Genomic DNA, 17,400 nt, shown 5'->3' with positions numbered 1-17,400 from the left:
GTACCCTGAGTCAGAATTCCATCTCGGCTCCGTGGAGGAAGGGGTTTGGATTCAGCCCTTCGAGGGGAGCTTCGACTCCTCCACCCTCGGATGAGGGTCCCCACCATGGTCGCGGACAGCATGCTCCCCAGGCAGCCGCGGCCCCGCTGCAAGACGGGGAGGGGTGGACAGCCCCGTCAGGCTGGGGCAGGACCAGGTAACTACACCCAAGGCGGACAGGTCTGGGCAGCTCCACTGCCTCCGTCCTGCACCCACATTCTCCTCAGCTGGTGTTCTTAGCCCTCCCTCGGGAGGCCCAGGGAAAGTCTGGGAGATGGGACGAGAAAAGCAGGCAATGCAGAAATAAAAAGGAGGGATACGAACAGAGCCAAGCAACGGGAGGGGCCCGTCGGGAGGACACAAGGGCCAAGCTCCTCCACATGAGGGAACTTTCTTTTTATTCTTCCCTTTTCCCTTAAAGAAGTCTCGTTTTTTAACATTTAAAAGTGGCTGTGGGGGGGGTGGGGGGGCACTTGGGGGAGGCATGTACCTTTCCAGCCTCTTTCTCTCTTCCCATCCCATTTCTCTCCTGACCTGCAGCTTTGGGACAATTACTCTTCCAGAGAGAACCATTCTCCTAGACAAATGGAATTCCTTCACAATATACGAGGAACATTTCTACTGTTCTGAATGTTCACTTCGCAGAATTATGTCAGCTTTTGTGGCTGAGGGAAGTTGGTTAAGGGAATTTAATAAAAATTCACAATCATGTAAACTCTCAAAGGCTTTTCATTTCGTTTTGTTTTGTTTTATTTTTTTTTTAAGTAGTGTTAGCGGACTGAGACAGCCAGGTGCCCCTCAAAGGCTCTTTAAAAATGAACTGATTCCAAGGGGTGCCTGGGTGGCTCAGTCGGTTAAGCATCTTGACTTTGGCTCAGGTCATGAGCTCACAGTTCGTGGGTTCGAGCCCCGTGTTGGGCTCTGTGCTGACAGCCCAGAGCCTGGAGCCCGCTTCAGATTCTGTGTCTCCCTCTCTCTGTCCCTCCCCAGCTGGTGCTCTCGCTCGCAGAAATAAACATTAAAAAAAAATGTTTTTAGGGGCACCTGGGTGGCTCAGTCGGTTGAGCGTCCGACTTCAGCTCAGGTCACGATCTCACAGTCTGTGAGTTCGAGCCCCGCGTCGGGCTCTGGGCTGATGGCTCAGACCCTGGAGCCTGCTTCCGATTCTGTGTCTCCCTCTCTCTCTCTGCCCCTCCCCCGTTCATGCTCTGTCTCTCTCTGTCTCAAAAATAAATAAATGTTAAAAAAAATTTAAAAAAATGTTTTTAAATGAATTGATTCCAGTAGCCTAGTTCTTTTCTCTCTCCTGGTGAGCTGGCTGGAGTTGCCTCATACCGAGAAGGTGGGACCTGAGCTCCATTTAGTACACTGCTCACTTATGCCCCCTACTGGTCAAGATGCCCGGTGCACATTGGTTGGAGACCACCGACAGCATGAGGGCTGTGGGAGGGGCAAGTGGTAGAAAGTTCGAGAATCCCTTGAGGATCTCTAGCTGCTGTCTTCATTCACCCTGGGTGGTATTAAGATTGAATTAATTGTATTAGCCTGAGAGGTTTTGATATAATTTACTGTTCTTAATGACGTCTATGGATTATGCCAATGAAAGGATCTACATCCACACACTCCTTTTCTCCCTTCCCAGTGACACCTTATTTAACAAGATCGAGACTGTTTCTGCAGGAGGCAAACTCCTCAGATCCCTCCCTATTCTCCACGCACACACAGATGTCTACAGTGTATTACAAAGCAGCAGGGTTTTGAGGGTTCACACTTTGCACATTCGTTTTGCTGAAGGGTCCCTCATTTGCTCATTATTGTGAACCCTTCCAAAATTTAGAAAAACTTTAGTATCGCTGCAGAGGGAGGGAAGGTAGAAATGGAGGATGGGGACTTGAAGGGGTACAAGACTGGGAAGCTGTGGGCTCTAGTCCTTCCTCGTCCCAACTTTAGGGTGGGGGTCAGCCGCGAAGCTGGGGCACAGTGGATATGATCATGGGGGGCGGCATTTGATGAGAGGTACGGGTCCTGTCTCTTCCAGTGGTGCACCCCAAAGTGGGGACCGCCCTCTGCCATGTAGCATGCCTTTCTGCTGTGCTGGGCTCTGCCGGGGGTCAGCAGATTGCTGCCCGGTGAGCCATGTACCTGTCCTTTAGGGAAAGGGCTGAAGAGGCCTTCGACAGTCTCTTAGTTCCCATGACCGTCAGAGTCATAAGGACAGGCTGAAAGTGCCTTTGCTGGGCCCCTCCCTGTGGGCATGGAGTGGCATCCAGGAAAGGACACAAGGGATCCAGGTGCTCAAGCCTGGGGCCTGGTTCTGGCCTGGAGGTGGGGGATGAAGCAGGACTCTTTGGGATGGTCCAGGGTCACTCGTTAGGGGACAGGACCAGGAGGCGGGAACACAGTAAGTGTGTTTACCTTGAGTCATTTTGTTTAGGAACTCCGTGTCCAGCTGCAGGAGACTGGGTGGGCTGGGGGTGAGGCCCCTGAGGGATTCCAGGAAAGGCTCTATCAAGACAAGCTGAAGCCACCTTCGCCCCATTCTCGGGGTGGGGTGGCAGAGATAACACAGCAATGCTGCAAAAGTCAAGGATCTGCCGTGCAGACTATAGAGAACCAGCATTCTTCAAGTGGGGCTCTTGTTCAAGGTCTCCCATCGTCACCGCTGCCACGGATCTGAGATCCCCGCAAACCACAGACATCGCTCCTCGGTGGGCGAATCAGAAGTCCAAGGTGACAGCCACAGGACACGCGGCCAGAGCCTGACGCCCAGCAATATGCCCAGATTCAGACCCTGAGAGCCCTGTGCAGCTGCTGTTATCAGCCACCAGAAGCGACATCAACGTGGAAAAGCAGGTGAAGGGAGCCACCTGCTAGTTGCAGTGAAATTCCCTGAACCCCATGCCTGAGTGCTCCCCAGAGGTCTGCCTCCTTTGTGTCCTCACGGTTCCCAAGGCTCAAGCGCCCGGCACTCGGCACACTGGGCTTATTCTGCCGGCGATCCCCACACCGCAGGGCGCGTTGGGAGCTCTGGATAAAATGCAGATGCCCGGGCCGGCCCCACTAGGTCTGGGACGGTGCCAGGGAGCTGGGTGGCTTCGAGCTCCTCACACTGTCTTACGTTACCAACCCGGAATCCAGCTGAGGGCGGTACGAACAACCCCCCCGACCGGACTGTGGGCTTCTTGAAGCCGGAGGCCACGACCTTCATCATCTTCGCGCCCAGCGCCGTGTTGCAGCCAACACGCAGTTGGACGAAGAGAATCAGCACTGTGGCCAGAGGCCCAGCGGACTCCCCCGCTGCCCGGCTGCCCGACGCCCTGATTCTCCCAGCCGCCTCTCGCTTGCCGCAATCGCCCACACTGCCTGGCTGCGGGTGCCATCCGGGGACCTCGCCTGGTCTTTTCTGCACCACAGGCCCCCGGGAATCCCCACGTGTCACTCGCCTGTGGTGTTTTACTCCAGGCAGTGACGGTCTGTCAAGGCTGCCGTTTTCCGGGCCCCCCACCCCCACCCCACGGAGAACGGCTCCACCTCTGCTTCGGATACTCCCGGAAAGGGGTCTGCGTGCAAGTTCAAGGCTCAGGCTTCACGGCAGCGTCGAACACTCTGCTGTCCTTGGTCTGCCCGTCGAAACGGGTGGGCGCTCAGTGTCCAAGGTTTTCCCCAACAGGAAGCTGAGTAATGACCGTGACTGCTGTGGGAAACGTGGGCAGGAAGAGGAAGAAGAGTAATGTCCTGCCTGTGTAGGTCAGCCCCACCCTTCCTAATTCATACACATATACTTCCTTAAACAGACCTGCCACACGCCCAGGGTGTTCTTCCACCAAGATGCAGAGGGAAACAGCTTTAATTGCGAGCACATGAGGTCATTTTCCTCCCAATCAGCCTTCTGATGACATACCCTCCCCCTCTTCATGAAAAAGGACGCGTCGAGGAAGGAAACACACTTTGTCTTCAGCTAGGAGATCTAGACAATCAGAATCACACCGAAGGATCCTTAAAGGCCAAAACGGCTCATGAGAGACTTTACTGCACAGACGTTTGCTTCTGATTTCCTACGGTGACAGTGAGTTACCAACTATTCTCTAAATCCCATTAACATAAACACTGTGCCCACACTCCCCCTATGGAGGAGGAGGGCTGAACTGGGCCATCTGCTTCTCTGTAAGCTCTTAGGGCCTATGATAGTTCAGGGCACACAAAGGGCACTTAGCCAATACGGAGTCTGTCTATGAATCCGTGTCAGGCTGTGATATGGCTGTCCACTGCTGAAACGTGCGTTAAGCCATCAGAATGAACTAGGACTCCCATCTCCGTAGCAAATATCTGATCTCCCGTTACTGTGTCAGGAAGGAGATGCTGGGGCACAGGGCGGGGCTGTGTGGGGGGAATTTCTTCATAGCTCCGGATTGTTTTCTGCCATCTGGGTGGGGTTCCAGGAGCTTCCGGTCTCTCTTTGACCTCGCACACAGACTTCTCTTTGGGGCAGAAATCGGGAATTTGGTCAGCGAGTGTATAGAAGGAAAACTGGGCGGGCGTCATCTAGCCCCGCTCTGGTTCTTTTCGGCAGAGAATTGCCCACAGGTAGCCCACGTCTTGCTTTACTTCTTGTCGCCACAAGGGCGCCATGTGCACAAGCCACTCTTGTAGGGGGGGAGGCTGTCCTATTCATTCTGCCGCGTGGGAGAGCTTCTGCTTGTGGGTTTAGTATTAGGTACCCACCCCACAGACACGAGGCACAATCTCGCGTCAGTTTTATCGATAGTAAAGGTGAGAGATTGGTTTCTCTGCCTTATTCCTTTGTTTAAAATTTTCAGATTGCTTCAGAACCCGGGTGGGAGGAGAATGTCTTTATTGCCCTGTCCCCCGATGTCCTAAGTGTGGGACACTGGTGTTTATTTGGCGATTTATAGCAAGTTGTTTTATGGGTTAGCTTTTAGGGTCCTGCAGCTGGCTTCTTCTGTGACTTTGGAGAGCAGCTTTAAGCCTTATACCGCATGCAACTTTTACTCTGACAGCTGATTTCAGCTTAAGATGACTTTGCCCACAGGGGAGCGGCTCTTTCTAGAGTATCGGGGCTGTTCATCGACACATGAATGGATAAAGCAGATGTGGCCAATTTTTACGATGGAATATTACTCAGCCACAAAAAAGAATGACCTCTTGCCATTCGTGCCAACAGGGATGGACTGGTTAGGCTAAGTGAAATACATCAGACAGACAAACACAAATGCTGTAAGATTTCACGTATACGTGGAATCTAAAAAAAAAAAAAAAACCCAAAGGAATAGAGAAAAGAAGCAGAAACCGGCCCACAAATACAGAGAACAAGCTGGCGGTTGCTGGAGGGGATGGGCAAAATGGGTGGAGGGGAGTGGGAGACACGGGCTTCCGGTTACAGAATGAGTCACGAGGACGAAAGGTACAGCACGGGGACTACAGTCAACGGTACTGTCACAGTTTTGTATGCTGGCAGATGGTAGCTATGCTTGTGATGAGCACAGCATAACGTGCAGCCTTCTGGAATCACTCTGCTGTAGGCCTGGATCTCCTGTAAGGTGATGGCCAACCATACTTTGATGAAATAAAAAGACAGACAGTCAGACTGCAGGCACCAGGCCCTCCCAAGCAGGGTTCAGGGCTCATTCCCGGAAGCAAATGACGGGGTGGCCCCAGCAAGTGCAAGCTGAGCCTAACGGTGGGGGGAGGGGGCGTTAGGAAGGAGGCTACCACTGCTTGCCCTTGACCTACACAGGTGCGGGGTCTCTGAAGCAGGTGTACGGAGGCAAAGAATCAGCAATCGGATAAGGAGAGTCCTTGCGTTTACAGGCGACTGAGACACCAAGGGCGAACAATGCTGCAAGGCGACGAGTGGCCGTATGTCTTGCAGAGGGGGGCACAGCTTCGAGTGCTTCTCGCCAGGCCCGTCCAGGCAGCGCCAGATTAACTGCTCCAAATCCCACTCTGCATCCAAGGCCAAGAGGAAATCCAGGAGGGGCAAAATTTGGATTGAGGTGGCTCTTTGTGAGTCTCCCCACCCTGCGGGGCCTTAAGATAGTTCTAGATCAATTGGTTCTCTCACTCAGATACCACTGAGACTCTGGAGCTGGCAATGGCCTTTGGATCAAAGTGCTGCATGTTGGGAACTAACTAGCTGCTCCGGGGGAAGAGAAATAAAAACCTATTTTCTAAGTTCGGAGGGCCTGCAGCCGTCTGTGTTGGCTTAGTTCGCAACATGAAGAACATGGTGGAAATTCTAAAGCGGAAAAAAAAAAAATGAAAACGAGAAGAACAAGACGATGCTCTACTGTTGGTTCTTTTCTCTGAGTAATAACCACAACCTGGGCTGAACTGTTCTGAGCTGGACGCGCTACAAACTCCAGCTAACATTACCTTAACTCCCAGATGCCGTGTTTATGGTCCTCAGTGTTGCCGTGGTCGCATACGGGGAAAATATCAACGTGTGTCGTGTCTGCGGATATAAATCAATCCCTGAGAAACCTGCCTGAAAATTCATACAGAATTTGAATTCTCACACACACACAAGCAGGTCTTGTAGTCTAGAGACATTTATTAGCTGCCAAGGCATCTGTTTTCTCTCCACCCTAGCGGTAGGAAAATGTGGTCACACTTGCCCATCTCAGATGACTTTCCTGGACTCTCCAGGTGTCCCGCTGCTCCAGGAGCAGCTCTCTTCTCTTCAAGGGTAAAAGTCACATGGGGTTATCTGCCCTCACCTCTTCAGCTCTTCCCCAACCCACTCGAATCTAGTTTTCCCCTCGTCTTTTTCCAACCATCAGAACGGCTCTGTTTCTTCATCCAAGCTGGTATTTATCAGTTTCTTTCTCATGTAACTTCCGGCAGTGCACGACGCTTTCGGGCTCCTCTTGAAGCGCTTTCGTCCCTTGGGGACCACGGTCTCTTATTCTCCTGGTTTTCCTCCTGCCTATATTGACATTCCTTTTCAGTCTCCTGTGCAGGATTACCCCGTGACTCATCTGTATCTTTGGCCCAAACTTCTGAGCACCAGACCAGTATATCCAAGTGACTCTTTGAGATCTGAGAATTCACAGGAAACTGAAATGTAATAAATTACCCAAAACGAAATGCAATCTTCCTCCCCAGTCTGGTCGCCTTCCAGTGACTGCCACCCGATTTGTGTGGACACACCAGCCAGAAATTTGAGCCAACCTTTCCACCTTTTCACTCCAGATATTCAAATCATGACCACTGCTAGCTTCTTTGGTGGTTTTGTTTGTTTTGTTTGTTCTTCACTTTTTAGCTCACTCTCAAGTGTCACTGACTTTTCTCCATCTCTGCTCTGGTCATCTTTCAATTGTACTAGCATAATATTCTCTTACACCTTCTCCTGAGAGCACAGGACCATCACGCTACAAGCTTTTCACACTGCAAATGGGATGTCACCCCACCCTTACCTCATCCACCGAAAACTCCCCTATGCCTTTCATTTCATCGAGGACCATGATCAAAAATTTCACATGATCCCGAACACCTTGTACCTCCTAGTCCCTGCCTCCTTGCTAACTTATACGGGAGTCTCTCCTGGATGGCTCCAGACTCATCGCTCTTCTCTGAGCTCCTCTAGGAGATCCGGGTCCCTACACATTGCTTTCCAGCCACGAACGACCTCCTGCCACAGCTGCGACTGCCCTCAGTCCAGCTACCACTCTTCCAGGCAGTGCCTATATGTTTGTCCTTTCTAGCATTGATAATTTGCAATGAACTCTTGGTTCATAGTCATCTCCCCTACTAGTCCACTCTGTAATATTGATGTGGTTGTGTGTGTGTGGGGGTGGGGGGGGGGCGGGGTGTCATGTGTGTTTTGCTCACATCAAAACCCCAGAATAGTGCCTGATACATAGTACCTACTCAATGAGCACTTAGTGAAGGAATGAATGAATGAATAGCCATCATGCACTGGGGCGTTGGTATAATTAGTGTGCATGATATTTCTATCAGAGCCGCTGTAATTAAAAAAAAATGCTATTGTTATAATGAGAAACCAAGTTCTGTTAAAGAAAGCAGCCCGGGGGCGCCTGGGTGGCTCAGTCGGTTGGGTGACCGACTTCGGCTCAGGTCACGATCTCACGTTCCGTGAGTTCGAGCCCCGCATCGGGCTCTGGGCTGATGGCTCAGAGCCTGGAGCCTGCTTCCGGTTCTGTGTCTCTCTCTCTCTCTGCCCCTCCCCCGTTCATGCTCTGTCTCTCTCTGTCTCAAAATAAATAAACGTTAAAAAAAAAAATTAAAAAAAAAAAAAAGAAAGCAGCCCATAATTATAAAATCATTCCCGTGGGAAAACATGATCTACTTTACGATACCTACTTTATTTTATGAATTCTCCAACGAGCGCTGTGGTGCAAAGTGGGCTGCCTATATTTGTCTCCTCTTTAGATTTAAGATTCGCATCTTCCGTGCTCCTAGAAACCCTATCTGCATTGCTATCCACAGCCATAAAGCTCAAGAAATTTAACAAATGACTAAACATCTCTTGGCAGCTTAGTATTCATTGTAAGGTTAAAACCCAGGTTAAAATACATTTCAAAAAACCTATGAAACTTGCATTCTATTAAAAACATCGCAACTAAGAAATAACATTAAGGCAGCAGAGGCTTTCCGTGGCTGACTCTTGATATATTGCAAAAACGATTTTCACATTTACAGTTGACCCTTGAACAGCGTGGGGGTTTGGGGCACCCCATCCTCCCACACTAGAAAATCCACATGTAACTTTCAACTCCCCAAAACTTCTATAATAGCTTACTGTTGATGGGAAGTGTTACTGATCACATAAACAGACAATTAACACATATGTTTTATATGTGTGTGTGTGTGTGTGTGTATATGTGTGTGTGTGTGTGTGTGTGTGTATAGATATATATTTTAACGTTTGTCTGTTACTGAGAGACAGAGAGAGACACAGCATGAGCAGGGGAGGAGAGGGAGACACAGAATCTGAAGCAGGCTCCAGCCTCTGAGCTGTCAGCACAGAGCCCAACGTGGGGCTTGAACTCACAAACCACCAGATGGTGACCTGAGCTGAAGTCAGACGCTTAACCGACTGAACCACCCAGGCGCCCCACACGTATGTTATATATTATATGCATTCTCTACTGTGTTCTTAGAATAAAGCTAGAGAAAAAATGCATGAAGAAAGGCACATGGAAGAGAAAATACACTTACGGGACTGTGCTGTATGTATCAGAAATAATCAGTGTAATTGATCAGTGGACCCGTGAATTTCGGGCTCCTGGGCTCTTCTGGGGTCAACTCTACTTTTTCCTCTGCATCAAAGTAAGAAAGGCCACCCTGCATTAGTGTGGCACCTTTACTGACAACTGCAATTTACTAAGAATTTGCTTAACATGTTGATTTTGTGGAAAAATCACTCATAAATATTTTTTCCCCTTTTCTTTTTTCAGAGGTTTATCTATGTTCTCAGCAATAAAAAGTGACAGGTTTAGACTGAACTCCAGTTGACAATTGGGGTCCAAAGATTTCAGGCTTTAAAAACTGCAATATCAATTTAGCCCCATTGATAAAACCCAGGCTTTCCAACCCTGTTTAAAAGGTACCTAGAAATGTTTTGCCATTAATTCACATCCTCATTCATTCACTCCTGATGGTTAGGACAGAGTCCCAGGAAAACTTCAGCATTTGGCAGTTGAGAATAACCATCTGCTCCAACAAGACCTTTGTTATTTGTGATTCCACCCTGAAATCTGAACCCCGTAAAATTTTAGACCTTTGTATTAGATTGGTGCAGAACCTTAAACTGGAGACCATGCCGACATTTCTCTGTCTTTTAAAAACGGCATGTGGATTAATTATAAGGTGCTGATTGACCTGGATTAGTCTTTATCCCTGCCGACACAAAATTAATTCCTACCACTTACATCAATTAGATTGGGTCAAGATGGGTAACTTGGGCTGAACCTAATAGACAAATTTCTGTTTACTAAGGCATCTGAAGTTAACATGGATTATTTCCGTTAAGAAATAATTCTTTTTGGGGGTGCCTGGGTGGCTCAATCAGTTAAGTGTCCGACTTCGGCTCAGGTCATGATCTCCACGATCCTCAGTTCAAGACCCACGAGACCCACGAGACCCACGTCGGGCTCTGTGCTGACAGCTCAGAGCCTGGAGCCTGCTTTGGATTCTGTGTCTCCCTCTCTCTCTCTGCCCTTCGCCCACTCATGTTCTGTCTCTCTCTCTCAAAAATAAAAATAAATATAAAAAAAAAAGAAATAATTCTTTTTTATATATGGGGAGTTATTAATGGCACTAGGGATTAAATTTCTCTATGTTCACTTTATAGAGTTATTAAAGCTTATATGGACACTGCTGAATTTAGCTGTTCATTTGGAACAATTTTAAGACATCTGACTAGAAAAAGTGAGGAAACATTAACCTTAATGGCCGCATGCTTTGTCTTGAAGTATCAGATATTACTCATGCCAACATTTAAGGGGTCATAAATACCATTTACATTAAAGGCAAGGGAACACATTGAAAAGACCTCGTAAGGCTCCCCCCTTTTGCTGAAAACATTTGATATCAGACACTTTAATTAACAAACAGTCGGCTAACTGGAGTTTTAGCTAACAGAACCTGAGCAATTCTGGATCAGAGTACCTTTACCCTGGTCAACTCCTGGTAGTAAGAAAGCTCTTTGGGGGCGCCTGGGTGGCGCAGTCGGTTAAGCGTCCGACTTCAGCCAGGTCATGATCTCGCGGTCCGTGAGTTCGAGCCCCGCGTCGGGCTCTGGGCTGACGGCTCGGAGCCTGGAGCCTGTTTCCGATTCTGTGTCTCCCTCTCTCTGCCCCTCCCCCGTTCATGCTCTGTCTCTCTCTGTCCCAAAAATAAAAAAAAAAAAAAAAAGAAAGCTCTTTGGCTTCTCGACGGTCTAACCCTCCCCCTCAATGCCACTGGAAGCGTACCTCTCCTCTCCTTCCTCTTCCACTGCGGTCACTGAGGGCTCCCCAAGCCTACAGTCCCAGAAACCTGTTCTTGCCTCTGCAGACAGCAAGGCAGTGAGCCTAGGAATACAGTCCTGGGGCACAGTTTCAAATGGCTGCAGAGAGTACTATCAACAAATAGTAAAAAGAGAGCATTACACCATATTAGGGATGAAGCAGGCTAATATATTTTTCCCCAGGTTAAAATGAAAAACAGATGATTCAGATGTCAGAACTTAGAATTTCTTTCCCAATTAAGGATATTTCACATGACGGGCATATGTCAGGTGTTGTGGTGAACACAGGTGGGGCCCCGCCCACCCCGCCCCCCCCCCCCCCCAACCTGGTCTTGAGTCTCTGTGTATGTCATGAAATTGTCCTCTGACGGGATGATATAGCAGCTGGGCCCGGAAGAACAAACAGGAATAATAAGGGTCAGCCGGCCTGGATCTGCAGGATGCGGTCAGGGGGCAGGCACGCAGAATGCCACGTGCAAAGACCCATGGTGCCTATTTGGGGGAAACGCAAGCAATGCAGTAAGGCAGAAAGCGTGGGGTGCGTGCGTGTGTGGTGTGTAAGGCGTGGTAAGGAGGAAGAGTGAGCAACAAGAGGACAATAGACACAAGCAGGAACGAGGCCACGAAGGGCCTCACGCATCTAAACCGAGGGTCCGACTTTATCCTACAGCAATGGGAAGGGTTCGAAAGGTTTTAAATTGAGGAATACCATGATCGGATCTGTATGTTGGAAAACAGACTCTCAATGACGTGGGAGAACAGATGAGGAAGTAAGAATGCATGTAAGGGGGCAGAGACCAGCTGGCAAAGAGGTGATGGTGGCCTGTATCGAGACAGCCGGAGTGGGGAAGCATATGGTTTGGGGCTGCTTAGGTTGGGGTGTGTGTGAAGGAGGGGGAGGAGTCCGGGAGAGGGCTAAGGCCTGTGGTGTAGACACTTTGGGGCTGGCACCGCCATTTTTCACAGGGCTACGCGTAAACAAGAGCGGAGGAGAGTCTGGGTGGTGGGGTGCCGGGTCAGGTAAACAGTGACCTCCATTTTCAGACATTTAGGCTACTGCTTGTATTTTCTTCTCCATGGTCATCAATCCTTTCAAAGCATTTTTGAACCTGGGCTTTTTTAGAGTCTTTGAGTTGCAGGAGTTCCTCCTCCAGATCAGAATCTCCCTCATCCCCATTTCGCTCTCCCTCATCCCATCTCTCACGCCTTCTAACGCTACAGCTGTTCAAGAAATGCTTGCCTCCTGACACCCTTACGACACATTCCCAGAAAGAGCGCCGTGGGCTTAAAGAGCTAAGGCTTTAATAATTCTTACTACACGCTGCCAGGTTTTCTCCAAAGAGACTGAATCGATGTACATTGTCAACAATAGTGCACGAGGATCTCCGTTTTCCCTAGAGCCCTTCCAGCATTGGCCTTTGACATTTGTTCACTTGGTCGGCGTGAGATGTTTTCATTAAAAAAAAAAAATTGGCTAAAGTTGGACGTATCTCCAGATTTGGTTTCCTATTGGGCTTCTTGTTAGGTGAAAAGTCTGTTTCTATCCTTGGACCACTTACCCAGTGAGAATCTGATATTGTACTTGTGTTATATATGAATATATATATATATATTTTTTTTTTTTTTGAGAAAATAAAACTCTAAGACAAGGTTATAGGAGGAGGACCTCCCTTCTTCTCCCAAACCCCAAGCCCGACGTGGAAAGCAAGGGAGGAGAAAGAAGAAAGACAGCAAGAGGGTATGAGCCCGTGTGAGAAAATGCTCCTGAGACAGCTCAAGTGGCCAAAGGCACGCACCTTGGTCTCCAGCAGATCTGGGTTTGTGTCCCGTTTCTGCCATTTAGCAGCTGCGTGACCTTAGGCAAGTTCCCACACCATGTAATGGGAGAGCGCATTGAAGGGGACGGGAATGGGCGCAGGAGGACCAGTCAGGAGCTGCTCTCACAGGATGGCACATGGGAAGCACCCAAAATGTCACTCGTGACCGCTACACGTTGCTCAGCGAGGCCACTTCGTCGACTGTTACGACGGTTTTGGGTTTACCGCTCCACTTTCAAATAGGAAGCGGTTCCAACGGGTGGGCACCCGTTCTAGGAAGTGTGCGAGGTATATAACCTGGCATTTATGTGACTTGAAAGAAGAGTGAAACGCGGGTGTCATAAATGGAGGTCTACAAAAATTTATAACCCTAGCTTGACCTTGGCCGGCTCTCGGCTCCCCCTCTGGATGTCATTTCTCAGAGGAGCTTCTAAAACTCCCCGGTGGCAAATTCACTCTGGGCAAGGCAGGGGGAAGAGAGCTTGACCTCTGAGGTCACTTGTTCTGTTGCGATTGTTAGAGTAAAATAGCAATTATCCAAATTCCTCAAGAGATGAGAAGTTCTGCCTAACTGAACTTTCTGGTCGCTTTGGGGTTAACAATGAAACCCTCTTTCAACCCCTGTTCAATTTCTTTGTCTCTAAACGGGGTCATACAAGTTTCTGCCTCTAGAAGTAAGTATGGTGGCCAAGCTATAATTTAGCCTTCCTCTGATGATGCAGTCTCTTGCTCTGCCTCGGGGTCAGCTCTGAAGAAGGAGCCTCACCACAGACTCCGAGAAGAGAAGATGGGTGAAATGGATTGAATGAAGACCTAGGATACCGCACTTCAGGAGGTCTACCTTAGTTCCGGAAATAACCCCTCATGTCCAAGACCCCTGCGTGTGCAGTGGAGAGGGAGGGTTAGATTTTCTTCTAGAAACGGAGCTTAGAAAGAACAGTCCCTTAGGGGCTTTGGCTTCCCTACACGTTACTGGACTACAGGCGTACGTCATGCCCCAACTGGGAGTTGAAAGCCCCAAGAAGTGTTCTGCAATAGATTTAAGCACCTAATAGCGAGCATTGGCTACAGAGAGGTGGAAAAGTTATCAGCCTTTGTCTACTAGACTCTTCATCTAAACGCTGACTACCATGAAGGGTCTGAGTTCCGACAGCTCCGCAGAGGTCACGGACTACACAGAATGTGTAAAAACAACACGGCACTACACAGATGTGCGTATGCTTCCAGATAAAAGGGTCGTTTCCTAGAACGGAGCTTACCTTAAACGTGTTTTTGGAACTTGTATCCACGATGAGCTGCCCTCTTACAGGGGAGGCTAAAGGTTAATTTTCTGTGGCATTAAGCACTGCAGGCAAATGCCAAAATTCTATTCCCAGACCTAAATTATATAATCAGAAATAGAGCATTCGAACCGCACATCAAATAGTCTCGCTTCCTGGCAGACTATGAAAAAAATCAGTTTCAGTGTTTGAAGTAGGCATTTGTTTATATAATGCAATCAACCATGACTGCCAAACACAATAATTAAATGCTTTAACAAGGGGGAAATCTTGCCAGAATATGTAATTTGAGGGGGAAAATAAGCAGAGGGTTGATATGTAGCAGAAAATGCTGAATTATTTATTTCCTGCTAACTCAGAAGCAGACACTCCGACTACGTGCAGAGATAGTCAAAGAGAAAGGAGAGAGTCAGAGGGTCAGCTATTTTATTTAAATCTCATCTTAGCTTTTATCTTCCCACCCCAGCTTGAAAAATGAGGACTTCTCGCCTTCCTTTCCTCGTAAAATCACCTGTGTGGAAATGAAATGAACAGCTATGGAGAAAAACCCAAACAATCGTTATCTTTCTCTCTTTGTTAGTTGAATTATCAGCTGAAGTTGTATTCAGTTTGGACTGTGCCTGTATCTCTCTCCTGGGCAGGGATGACGCCTGATAAGGGAGTGCTTTTATGTCACCGCGTAAAATGACACAAAACAAAATAAAACTGGGATGTTATACCTACGCATTGTAAAAATTCCTTCTAAATCTACAGCCTTTGCTATGATTTTCTCTTATGACATTCAGAGGAAAAGTCGTGGCACGTGAACAAATAGCCGAAGGCATTAAGCATCAATGCTTAAAATAATATTACTTAACATAATAATGAAAAACATTCCCCAATTATGTCTTGTGGCTCCTAAACAATTTAACGTATGCCTTTCATATGTAAAGATATTGTAATAAATATACATATATAATAAATGTATTAATGATTATGTATTATGTGTAAGATGATAATGTAATATGTATATTTGTATATTAGTTTCCATTAATTATATTACACGGGTCAAGGGAATGACGACTTAAAATTTTTTTGTCTTGTCTTACTGCACCTAAATGCTACCACTGGTGAAATACAGCATCGGTTTAATACAGGCTTCTAGTTCAAATGAACAGCTAATTAGATCTTTTAAAAGGGTTCGACTTCTAAGACAACCGAACATCCTTAATTTTGATGTTCACATCTCTAAGATCAAACAGTATAAATGCCCTCTGGCTTCCCGCGAGAACTTAAAGGAACAGCAGGAAAAGGAGAGGAGGCAGAGGCAATTTCTACAATTTGCATAGTACCGCAAAGCGCCGAGTAACAATCTATTCATGGGGACATCCATGGCACGAGGCTCTCATTTTCCCCATGGTATAGACAGAACCCAGGCTGAGGGAGCCCTTTGCAACGCTCATGTGGTGAGTTGCGTAAGGGAAATACCAGTATGAAGACTTCTGGTATTACTCTCCCTTTCTGTGACCTGAAAAGTGGCTCCTCGGTAACATCTACGCACCTTTTGTGTGACTTAGAGCATAACTTCTTTAGCATCAGGGGCCCCCTGGTCTGAGGGATCATTAGCTCTTGACTCCAGCCTAGTGCAAAAGGTTCCTAACCGCTTACCATTTTTTTCCACTCTTACCCGAGAGCTAAATAAAATCAGTCTTCAAAAACTTAAACTGGATTGCATCACTCCCCTGCTGAAAACCTGTCAATGTAGTCTCCTTGCACTTAGAATAAAAGCCAAACTCCTTAATGTGGCCTGCAAGCCCCCCACCCTCCCTCCCATCTCACCTCATTGTCCCCTGTCTATTGCTCCCCAGCCTCTCTGGCTTTCATTTTTCATTCTTTCATTCACAGCCCAACTTCAGACGGGCCTGCCCCAACTCCCTCGGCCAACAAAGTCTGTACACGTTAGGAGTACCCTGTTTTCTCCATTCGTAACACTCACCACGATTTGTAATCATACGCTGTAATGGTCTTTAAAATCATTTTTCAGGGGCGCCAGGGTGGCTCAGTTGGTTGAGCATCTGACTCTCGGTTTCAGCTCAGGGCATGATCCCAGGGTCATGGGATCGAGCCCCACGTCGGGCTCGATGCTGAGTGTGGAGTCTGTTGAAGATTCTCTCTCTCTCCTTCTGCACCTCTCTCCCATGCATTCTTTTGCTCTCTCTCTCTTTCTCTCTAAAATAGATTAAATGAGGGGCGCCTGGGTGGCTCAGTCGGTTGAGCGTCTGACTTTGGCTCAGGTCATGATCTCGCGGTCCGTGAGTTCGAGCCCCGCGTTGGGCTCTGTGCTGACAGCTCAGAGCCTGGAGCCTGCTTTGGATTCTGTGTCTCCCTCTCTCTCTGACCCTCCCCCATTCATGCTCTGTCTCTCTCTGTCTCAAAAATAAACAAACATGAAAAAAATAAATAAAAATAAAAATAGATTAAATGAAAAAAAAAATAATCTTCAGCTCCACTAGACTCTAAGCAACCTGGGAGTCCACTTTATCTATAGCACCTACTACAGCACTTGGCATATGAAGCTTTTGGCTGCATGAAAGCTTAAGCAAGTGAAGCGTGAGGGGACTCCTGACCCACCTAGTTCCTCAACAGTGTTGGGCTTTGATGACTTCTTACCTGTAATGGCTCTCCCTTACCCATAACGGCTCTTTAAAGGAGCACTCCTTAGGACGGACAAAAAGGGAGCAACACGAGAGCTCTAACATTACGTCATTTCCCTCAACGAAATGGACCATATGGACCTACTAATAGGTCTTTTCGCCATGAGTACATATGTGCCCCAGGGTGTCCCCATTATTCCTGGGATAATCAAGGGGCCCCAAAGTTTGCCGAATGAACCCAAGGATGCAAAAGCATTTTAAAATAACCCTTAGTTAGCTCTAGGGCTGACGTGTAGGGACAACTCCAGGGGCCTCCGTTCCCAGAGGGGTTTGTGGTCAACCCCTGGTGGACGGTGTAGAGCAGGTCCATGTGGCCATAGGTGGTGGCTGTGCTCAGTTCCTCAGTGTTTTCATTTTGGATTATTCTTCCAGCCCTATGCTTTGCTCCTAGGTTTATTCTTTGTTATGAACCCAACATTTAACTTCTACGTGTCTTTAAAAATACAATTAAATGGATCATATTCCTTATAAAGTCAATGAAATTAAAGTCAGTGAGAGGCTATGAAAAGAGAATCTGCTTAAGTCAATTTTTTATTAGAAAAACACCCCCAACATCACTGACGTTTGAAAACTGATCC

At 47.9% G+C, this 17,400-nt stretch overlaps 1 protein-coding gene across 5 annotated transcripts in view; it reads right to left on the bottom strand.

Annotated features, from left to right (window-relative positions):
• PLEKHG1 (pleckstrin homology and RhoGEF domain containing G1) overlaps positions 1–17,400 on the bottom strand; it is a 237,951-nt gene that overhangs the window by 143,731 nt on the left and 76,820 nt on the right. Inside the window, exon 1 of one of the 5 annotated variants that reach the window (XM_047858242.1) lies at positions 16,105–16,195. The exons of 3 other annotated variants lie outside the window; for them this stretch is intronic. In XM_047858242.1, the coding sequence (XP_047714198.1) occupies positions 16,105–16,120 (16 nt within the window). In that variant the 5' untranslated portion in view covers positions 16,121–16,195. Of the gene's footprint in view, positions 1–2,454; positions 2,806–16,104; positions 16,196–17,400 lie in introns of those variants that run through there. One more of the 5 variants, XM_047858240.1, reaches the window with a different exon arrangement.

The sequence above is a fragment of the Prionailurus viverrinus genome, chromosome B2 (genome assembly GCF_022837055.1).
Source record: "Prionailurus viverrinus isolate Anna chromosome B2, UM_Priviv_1.0, whole genome shotgun sequence".
NCBI lineage: Eukaryota > Metazoa > Chordata > Mammalia > Carnivora > Felidae > Prionailurus > Prionailurus viverrinus.
Note: the sequence above shows the minus strand (reverse complement) of the source record. Positions and strands in the feature narration are given on the sequence as shown.